The sequence below is a fragment of the Psammomys obesus genome, unplaced genomic scaffold, assembly GCF_907164565.1.
Source record: "Psammomys obesus unplaced genomic scaffold, mPsaObe1.curated_primary_1811, whole genome shotgun sequence".
NCBI lineage: Eukaryota > Metazoa > Chordata > Mammalia > Rodentia > Muridae > Psammomys > Psammomys obesus.
In genome coordinates, this window is record NW_026585644.1 from 36,684,576 (window position 1) to 36,695,141 (window position 10,566).

The following is a 10,566-nucleotide window of genomic DNA, read 5'->3' on the forward strand; positions in this document are numbered from 1 at the left end:
GGCTGTGGGCCATGCCCGCCTCGGCGCCGGCCCCCCGCCGCGCCGCCCTCCGGCCCCTTCGGACCCCCGGGCGCGGGGACGGTGCCGGGGAGCCCGCCGGGGCCGTGCGCCCCGGAGCCCGCGCGCGCCCAGCTGGTCCGCCAGCGTTTGTTGTGCCGCGAAGGCCCGACTGCCGCCGCCGCGGCTCTCTCCGCCTCGCGCCCGGCGATTGGCTGGTGGCTGTCACGCGGGCGCGATCAGCTGGGCCGGCTGCGGGCGGTGGGCCTGGCGGGGACCCCGCAGCAGCTCGGTGAGCCCGCCCGGGGGTTCCTTCCTGCTGGCGGAGGTAGGCAGACTCCTGCACGCCCGTTTCTTCCACGCAGCTCGATGGGGAGGTAGGACGGCCGAGTGCCGCCAGCGGGAGTGGGAGAGCCGCTGTAGTCCAGAGGTCTGTTTAATCCCGACACCGACTAATCTCCCTTCGGAGAAGGGAGTAGGGCGCATTTAGAGAAGGTGTACGGCGCATTTGTTTGTAAACTTTGTTTTGTTTTGTTTTGTTTTTCCCGTTTACAGAGCCCTGTTGGAAATCTGAGGATTTCTATTCCAGTTGTCCTTTGACAGATGGAAAAACTGAAAGTGCCCTCGGGCTTCCCTTGCTTTTGGAAAATAAGTGAATTTGCTGGCGAAGTAACAGATATAATAGGGGACCTGTCAGACAGTTCTGCATAGCCACATAGGCAGGGTTGTAGCTGCATTCCTACACAGGAAGCCAAAATCTTTCAGTGTGTCTAGGGTGCATATTTGTGCCAGATGTCAAGTGTCTTGATGGGTTCTTCCACTAAGAATTAATCACATTTACTTGTAGTGTATTATGTAAGACGGAGAGGACAGAAAAAGCGAATTCTCCTCTCTGGAAGCTCCCAGTTCAATAAAATTGAGAAACATGCTAAATATTGCTAAGTTATGAAATGAGTGTTACAAAAGTTCAAAGATGGGGCAGTGAGACACCAGGAGGAGGAAGTAGGAAGTATTCTTAAGAGAACTGATGTTGGGCCCAGAACATGAAAAGCCTATGGGTTGCTTTTGGCCAGAAGGGCTTAGGAAAAAGAGCCCTGGAGCATTTACAGATAGCAAGAGGGTGGAGCATGTGCAATTTGGCAGACCTACATATGTGGATGTGTGTGTCTGTGTCTGTGTGTACACACTTGCTCACAGCTTCGTGTGTGTCTGGAGCACAGGACATTTTGTCCTCTTTGGAAGGAACTAATGCACTTGTTTTTCAGTAGTCTCACGTCTGTAGGCCAGGCTGCCCTTGAACTCTTGGCAGTCCTGCCTCATTGTCCTTGGTGCAGGGGTTCCAGGTGTGCTAATTAGTGTTCCCCTTCACTCTGGTCTGGTCTGCTCTTCAGTACAAATTTTCCCCCATAGTTTATGTATAGCAACCAGCCATCTTATCTGTAGGAAAGGCACACAGTGAAACCAATTTGGATTTTAACAGTAACTTTTCTAAACATGCTTGGCAAAATGTTTTTGGCTTCTTCTAAAAGCACATCTAGTTGAAATACTGAAACTTTCTAGACTCTGCCATTTCTGTCCACTAAAGAGATTTAGAAGCAATAAAACGTAGAAACAGAGCAGTGAGAAGGCGCTGCAGGTAAAGGTGCTTGATAAAAAATCTGACAACCTGAATTTTAACCCAGGGGCCCACATGGTTGGAAGAGAGCTTATTCCACAAAGCTGTCCTGACCTCCATGTGCCCCACACAATTAAATAGGTCTAATAAAAATGTTTAAATTTAATGAGGAAATGAGGTCCCAAGCCCTATGAAAAGAAATTAAGCTTGTATGTCTCTGAAAAAAGTGGGGGACGTGAAGTTAGTGCTAAATATATATTCATGAGACATGAAGAAAGTCCTAAGTATACTTGTATCTAGACTATTCTTTGTTTTAGAGTACCTCGATAGTTATGTAAATTAATATTTTCCTTGGTAATGCTGGGTAGTAACAAGTTTGTAATTTTTTAACTGTTAGCTAGATTTGAATTTGCTACTTAGCAATTCAGTCTGGAAATCTCACAAACTATACTGTAGCTATCACCAAGAAGCTTTTGGTATTGTATCACAACAAAAAAAGGGGGTCATGTTTGTCTTGCCAAGAATTTTTGGGGGAGATGACCAACTCAGATTAATTGCTGACTCATGATTAGCTGCTGAGTTGTGACTGGTCTTATTTTCTACTGATGACTAAGCAGTATTCTAGAAATCTAGTCAGCATGGAAGTTAAGAAAACATATAAGGTGTTATCTTAGAAGACCAGACACATATACTTAAATTACTGTCCCACAAGCAGGACATCATTTGACCCAACAGAGTGAACTGATACGGTACTGTAAGAGGATAACATGGCTTTCTTGTGTCATTGAAACTTAGCTCTTGCTAACCATTTTGTAAAAGTAAAGAAAATTGGCCTGGACATGTAGCATGGTGATAATGTGTCTGCTTAGCACATACAAGGTACTTGGTTTGATTTCTGGTATCACAGAAGGAAAAATAGATTTTATCGATTGAACTGTTGTTTCCCCATGTAACTTTTACAATAATTTAATTTAATTTTATGTGTATTAGTGTGATATTTATGTGTATTAATGTCAGATTCCTTAGAATTGGTTGTTGTGAGCTGCTGTGTGGGTGCTAGGGATTGAACCAGGGTCCTTTGGAAGAGCAGACAGTGCTCTTAACCACTGAGTCTATCTCTCCAGCCCCTCCTGTGTAACTTTTAAGTAGAATATTTTTACAGATTGCTATGAAGATAACTAATGAAATTGCAATAACATCAAATGTGTATTAATTACTATAATAAGAATTAACCCAGCTATTAAAATTTTCATGGTTTTTGTTCTTTCCTTGATTCTAGAAAGAAGAGACTGAAAAACATATACAGCCATGGTTCCATGTGAATTCATTTTAGCAGAATCAAAACAAACTACTGGAAGGGGCAGCTTTTTGTAACCCTTCCCATACTAGAACCATGTGTACCAGGCTCTATATACACAGTCTTGGTCTTCCCCCATCTGGTGAAATGAAAAATCCCCTCTGCTCTGTCCAGTGTTGGAGGGAACATCATGATAGGTGTTTATGGACATACCCCAAAGGTACAATTCCTTAACTAGGAAATTGTCTTTCTGAAGTGGGTATTTTCCACCAGAAGTCCTGTTGTAAATGCAAATAGATGCCTATTGTTCTTGCTAGTATTTTTAGAGCTAGGAAATGGTGCCTCCTTAGGCTAAATCCATTTTCAAGGATTGAGACCAAACTGTAATATTAATTATAGGGAGGGCAGATACCTATTTTAAGGCTTAAGAGTATAGACACTAAGAATTTGAAATGTTAGGTTTCTAGCTTTTGCCCTGTTTATAATTTCTATTATACCATTACTTAACATAAGGATAATTAACAGGAGGTGAGGCTGGTTAGTTGCTACTATTTTGTATCCATTCTGAACCCTGCTTCATCTGTGGTGGAACAAAGATAGAATGAGATGTGTAGTCTACTTTTATGATCTTTATTTAGCATTCACTGTACAGGGCACTGTTCTCTGTATATACTATTTCCATTTAATTCTCATTCAGAGATACTGCTGTTGCCATTTTACATAGGAAACAGGGTAATTTGTCAAAGTTCACAAGGATATTGAGGGAGAGCTAAAATTTAAAAACAGCACCTGGCTTTAGAGTTTTTAAGTAATCTAGGCCACACTGTATTAGTCCCTGTGGGTGAATAGAGGGTTCAACAGCTGAGGTATATATTATTGATTTGAATGATCTTTTTCAGTATACTCAACTGGCTACAGAAAGCTAAGGATTTTTGGTTTTGTGACTGGGACTCACATTGGCTGGCTCCAAACTTTTTTCATGATTCCTTGCTCAGTCTTCTGAATGCTGGGATTACAGGCCTGAGCCACTCTTGTCAACTCAGAGCACCAATGATTTTAGCCAGAAAATCCATGAAGAAAGTGGGAATGGGACTCTAGTAATTTGTCAGCTGTTCCTATTGATCTTTACACCTGACTGCCAACCAAGGTTCTGTTTTTCTGAGAAAGGCTTCTTTCATTGTGTTCGTAAGCAGGATGAACTTCCCTGTTATGGACTGAGATGGTGACTGTTCTGAGTTTTGCAAGCCAGTTCCTACAGGAGCCACTTGGACTCTGCCAGTAGCTAGCAAGGAGTTAAGTATAAATGAAGGAGTGTGGCTGTGTTACAAAGAAGCTATCACCACTAAAATATTTGTTTTCTTTTTAACCTTTTTAAATGAATAATTTTATTTTAGCGTGTGAGCAGTTAAATCAGGTAAGCTAGATTTTTGGCCTGCTGCTCTTGGTTGGCTGACCCCTGTTTTGTTGGTTTGGGTTTTATTTGTGTGAGTGTTTTGCCTACAGGTAGTCTGTGCACTTGTTGTGTGTCTGCTGCAGGTAGAGGCCAGACTAGAGGGCATTAGATACCCTGGAACTATAGTTACAGATGTTTGTGAGCCTATGTGTGAGAACTAAACTCAGGTCCTCTGGAACAGTAGCCAATACTCTTATCTTCAGAGTCAGACCAAAAGAACTATGAGATATATTTCATTTGCTCCTGTATATGTAAAATAGCCAAACAGGCTTTTTAGATAATTATTTTATGACTTAGAAACTAGGGATTTATACAAAACCATCATGTCCAATTTCTAAAGTCATTCATTCCTAGGGATATTGTGTCATGGGTTCCTGAAAGAAAAGTAATTTCCTTTAAAAAAAAAAAAACTTACAAATTGTATAATTAAAAAAAATAAAGGTGGAAATGCTAAAATGTAATTACTTCACTAGAGTCTTGAGGTGCAGGTAGAAGTTAGAAATTCTAGGTGACTAAGGATGCTCTTTGGTGGGAGAAGAAATTGAAGGTAATTACTAAAATGCCTGAGTTATCTATGAACCTCGCTATGTTTCAACCTGGACTCTCACTACTTCAGGTTATAGAAGGTAAACTACTAAACAACCAAGTTTGATACTTCAGCCTTTTTAGGATTGTATAGTTCGGGACTATGCAAAAGTACTGCCAGAAGGGCCTTGTTTACTTGTGAGTTAGAAAATAATACTGCAGTGCTTTTTGCTCCAACTGTTGAAGTAGAAGGAGCATTGTAAGTATAACGTAAGCCATACTATGAGCTGGGCCTTAATTTCAGCTGTAAATGGAACTTCAGCACAGTAAAGTATCAAATGATAAACTTTTTGCAATGGGACACAGTGATTGACAAAGGATGTTGGCCAACTGTGACAGCTGAAAAGATTGGAGATTCTGCTAAATCAACCAAAAACAGTTAGCATATCTGGGAAATGCTTAGGAGTAAAAAATAATCCCAGGAAGCTGGTTGGTGCTAGAGCCTAGGAGAAGCGACTGGCTGCAGACTAATTTGTGAGATTGCCACTAAATTAGGGAATATCGGAGGAGAGGAATTTGTGGTCAACCTGAGGGAGAGAAAACAGCTCCGGCAGCTATTTGCCATGAGAAGTGAGAACTAGAATAAGATTCAGTTTAGAGCTTAACTTGGCTATTTGTGGGATATGTGGCCTGTATTTGTGCACCTATAAAAGTAGGGTAATATATATACACACACACACACACATATTACCCTACTTCTGTGTACACACACACACACACACTTTAAGAATTACCATAGTTAAATGATATGTGCCAAGTGCAGTGTCTCCTACACTCAACTTGAAGCAGGAAAGAAGTCTATTTACCCTCTAAGGTTGATATAGATTTTAGTTATTTCATTGTAGTTAAAATAAATCATGTCTGATATGTGAAAGTTAGAAAGAAAATTACCTTTGAAACAAACATACTTAGGTTTAAGGCACAGTTCATACTGTCCAGGTCCAGACAAATATGACAACTCTTAAACTTTTAATGTCTCCTCAGGGCTTTCTTGAGGTCCTATAATCAAGTACTGTAGTCTGGGTGGTTTATAAACAACAGGAATTTATTTATCATGGTTCAAAGAAAAAGTGTTAGTAAAGGCCAATTTCCTGGTTGTTTGATCCCCCTCTCCTCCTTTAAATGTGTCTTCATGGTAGCAAGGGCAAGGCAGCTCTATGGAACCTCTGTAAGGGCCTCATTCCTCTAATGACAGTCTGTCTTCATGACCCAGTTACTCCCCAAATGTCCTCACATTGGTGACAATATAACTTTTTTTGGCAAAGAAAAACTACATTTTATAGTTTCAAATATGTATATTTGTAAATGGCAGTCACAATCAGGAATCATGTAACATAAAGTTCTTAGATATTTTTAGTCTTGATAATGAATCATATAATTGAAGCTGGTAAAAAATACTTGGGTAAAGTAAAAAATAGAATGAATTTGAAGCAGGAAAGAAGGCTTATTAAGTCTATTTACCCTCAGTACCAAATGGTCGGTCACAGTTATTCCTGTAGTACTGAGCCAAAGATAGAATGGTGAGGGTAGAAGGCATAAAGTTCATTTGGAACCAAGGCACCTTCCATAGTAGCATCTAAGGTCAATCTAGAAATAGTGATTATTTCACTGTAGTTAAAATAAATCGTATCTGATATTTAAAGTTAGAAAGAAAATTATCTTTAAAACAAATTCCAGAAACCCTAGCTGAAACTAAATGACTAAAATGGCTGAGCTGTGCAATCTTGCTGCGATCCTTTTGTTAAACAATATATTATTATAAACACTAGAAGTCAATTGCTCACATGTGTGTTGAATGCTGTATTTATATTGAGAGTCATAAGTTGAAATAGCGGTACCAAAACAGGTAAAGTAATTGTGTAAACCACAGTGGAGAATGAAAAGATAAATTGGGATGGGATAGAACAACTATAAACTGTTTAACAGTACTCAGCTGCTATGGGGAAATATGTTGTGCAGGCCATCACCTGATCCAGACACACAAAGTGCAGGCCCTTCTACCCAGTTTTTATTTGTTTTTAAGGTCTTGATGTTTTTATTTGTGTGTGTGTATATATATTGTGTTCGCAGGTCCCTTGCAGCTCATAAAAGGGTATTAGATTTCCTGGAACTGGAGTTACAGGCACCAGGAACTGAACTTGAGAGCCCTCTGCGAGAGCAATAAGTGCTCTTAACCACTGACTTCTTTCTTCTCTCCTACTCCCAAATTTTATTTTTGTAAGATTCAATGTATGTGTTGGTCAGCCATGTGTATGAGTGACCATGGAGAGGGAGCTGGTTCATGGGTTCTGTGAAAGAGCACCAGGTGCTAAGGAGTGGATCTAGGACCTTACACTAGGTAAGCACTCCACCACTGAACTACATCCTCAGCCCTCTTCTCCCAAACTTTAGTTATGTTTTGAGTCAGAGTCCTTTTCTGTAGTCCAGTTTGGCCTGAACTGGAAAGTCCATTTTCTTGTTTTCTGTCCTGGTTGCTCTAGCCTTTAGCTAGGTCTGCACTGAGACCCCTTCCTTTGTGAAAATTGGTAGAGGGTGTAATGGAGGAACTTTGTTTTGGAGTTTGTAGAACTGCATTCCAGCTACTATTCCGTAACAGCTGCAACCTTTGACCTGTCAGCTTGCTTGGGTGAAGTTTGGGGAAAGTGAAACCCTCCTAGAATTGTGAGTTTTAAAATAAGTGCTCCATAGACTTTAGACGGAGACTTACTGAAGTTTGTGTTGTTGTACCTCTACAGTGGTCAATATACCCAGTGACCATATCTGCTCAGGTCCCCTCTTGGTATGTGGGGTTTGTGAATGTTTATGTTATTTTTTGTTTTGTTGTTTTGTGGTGGTGCTGGGATAGACTAAAACTCAGAACTTCCAGGCAAGTGTTCCATCAATGAACTATATTCCCAGCCCTTTCTTGTTTTGAAATTGCTCATTTATCTGCTCTTACCTGATCACCACACCTGTGCTTCACACTAGAGCCTTTCCTCCAATTATATACCATCTGCTCAGAATATAGATTTAACACTGGTGCCATGCTGACTTCCCACGTCTGTGTATGGGTGTTTTGCCTGAATGTAGGTCTGTGCCTTTGGAGGGCATTGGATCCCCTGGAAGTGATTTATAGTTGTGAGCCTTTGTATGGGTGCTGGGAATCAACCGCAGGTCTTCTGTACCAGCAGTAAGAGCTCTAAGAGCACTGAGCATCTCTCCAGCCACCCTCTATGCCAATGCTTTACATGTAGGTATGTATTTATACATAAATATGTATATGTGTAAATATATAATACATATATATGAAACTTCAGTCTCTCTTTGTTCCTTACACTAACCGAAAGAGAAGTGATAAAATTCCTTAGTCTTGACTAAGCATGTTTATGACTCTTAATAATTTCAGGTGTCTTGTTTATTCAGTGTGTGAACTTTGAATCCCTTCATTTAGAGTCAGATAGTTCACCCAGCAAGTACTAGAAGATTTCAGTTTATACATGACCTATAACACCTTCCCCAATAGCTGCTACCAATTTTTTTAAATAATGTATGTCTTACCTTTATCTCTTTGTTCTAGGTTTTTAGAACTTCATCTATCAAAATGGGCAGAATCTTCCTTGATCATATTGGCGGTACCCGTTTGTTTTCTTGTGCAAACTGTGATACAATCCTGACTAACCGGTCAGAGCTCATCTCTACTCGGTTCACAGGCGCCACTGGTAGAGCATTTCTTTTTAACAAGGTGGGTAGAAAAAGCTTCATTCCTCCATATATGGATTTGATAGCAACACTAGACTATTCCCTTAGAGTTTACAGATACCAGAAATTATCAGAGTAGGGCTGAAGCCTAACAGAAATTGTCTGTTAGCTTGTTTCTGATTGGGATTTCAGGGATACAGTGTTGGAACATAATTTATTTTTATAAAGTCTTCTAATAATGTGTTAGAAGAAGAGAGGCGGGGTGTGGTAGCTCCTGTCTAAAATCCCAGTGTTTGGAAAGCCGAGGCAGGAAGATGGCCACATTAAGTTTAGGTCAGTTGGGCCAGCTTCAGCTACACAGTGAGTCTCTGCCTCGAAATGGCAATTACGAAGGACAGGTCCCTTTTTTGGGAAATGTTCAGTGTAAAAATTTTAGTGTCTTGACAGAATTTGGAGACAGAGAGTGAAGATACCCGTTTTCTCTCTCATACATCACTGATTGAACCGTGGAGGTAGCTATTGGACCTTATTTCTTGAAAGTGAATATAGCTAGCTTCTCTTGCTGTAGCCAGTCGGCTTTCTTATTCTCATTTGGCTTCTTTGGATCTACCAAAAGGAAAGCATTTACAGATTTACAACTGTGCATCTCTTCTCTTTGGCCATGAAATGTTGGCCCTGTTTTGAAATTTGTTGACATGATTGTGCATACTGAGCCTAGCACAGTTGAATTTCCAAGTCTTAGGCTAAGACACAGATGTAGGGTTTTTTTTGTTGTTGTTGTTCATTGGCTTGTTTTTATTTTTTCTCAGGACAGGGTTTCTCTGTAGCCCTGGCTGTCCTAGAATTCACTTTGTAGACCAGGCTGTCCTTGGAATCCACTTGCCTCTTGTTTCTTGAGTGCTAGGATTAAAGGTGTGCACGAGCCCCCCACCCCCCAGCCAGATCTAGTCTTAAGTGACTGTTTTTTAGAAGGTCAGATAAACTTTTCACTAGCAGATACTCCTCTGTTCTGAGTAAAGAAACCTCTCAGAGAATCAGTAGTGTGTTCCCCTTGACATTTTACAGAGGAGAAGTCACCACTGTGGCAGGCCAGCTACCTGTTAACTGTAAATAATCTTCAATCTTGTTCATTCCTTTACTTATTATAGTCTCTGGTTTTTATGTTACAGTGTCAAATAGTTGGAATTAAGACCACATAACCTTTATAACCACAAGTATTTACTATTGGTGGAAACCAAAGTATAAAGGATTGTTGGGTATTTGAATGGTTGGGAATTCTAATTCATGTATTCATTATTTTGAATTTACTAGAAAATTAATGTATTGTATAGTTGTGGTAGGCTTTGCCTTTCTCTCACCCTGTTTGTGTATATAGAATGTTTTCAGAAATAAATAGGACGACACTTCATGGAACAATGATGTTACTGTAATAGGCTCTTTGATTATCTTATTTACATTCATCACTACAGAGTGAATTAATGATTATACCCAAACTTGTATCTCTTGTCTTCAATTCCAGACCTTTTTCTTTACTATACCAGAAATATAACTGTCATATAGATCGTAAGACATGGACTTGTCTAGTACTACATAAAGATTGCATTAGATTAGGGGCTAGAAAGATGGTTCAGCAGTTAAGAGCACTTGTTTGCTTTTGCAATGAACCCAAGTTCAGTTCCTGGAACTCACATGGTCAGAGCCATCTCTAATTCTGGTTCCAAGGGCTCCAGTGCCTTTTGACTTTCACAAGCACTGAACACACATGTATACATGTAGGCAAAACATTCATCCATATAAAATCAAATAAACCTCTAACAAAATTGTCACGTAAGATTCCCAGTACACTACAATTTCCAGATGTTTACCTGTCTCGGTAGCTTTTTTTTTTTTTTTTTGTGTGTGTGTGTGTGTGTGTGTGTGTGTGTGTGTGTGTGTGTGTGT

The 10,566-nt window shown here is 40.3% G+C and overlaps 1 protein-coding gene across 3 annotated transcripts in view; it reads left to right on the top strand.

Annotated features, from left to right (window-relative positions):
- Positions 1 to 10,566, top strand: part of Ypel5 (yippee like 5) — a 13,730-nt gene that overhangs the window by 850 nt on the left and 2,314 nt on the right. The window contains exons 1-2 of one of the 3 annotated variants that reach the window (XM_055627275.1): positions 42 to 325; positions 8,504 to 8,668. In XM_055627275.1, coding sequence (XP_055483250.1) covers positions 8,528 to 8,668 — 141 coding nt within the window. In that variant the 5' untranslated portion in view covers positions 42 to 325; positions 8,504 to 8,527. Of the gene's footprint in view, positions 1 to 41; positions 375 to 8,503; positions 8,669 to 10,566 lie in introns of those variants that run through there. The other 2 variants (XM_055627280.1, XM_055627273.1) reach the window with 2 other exon arrangements.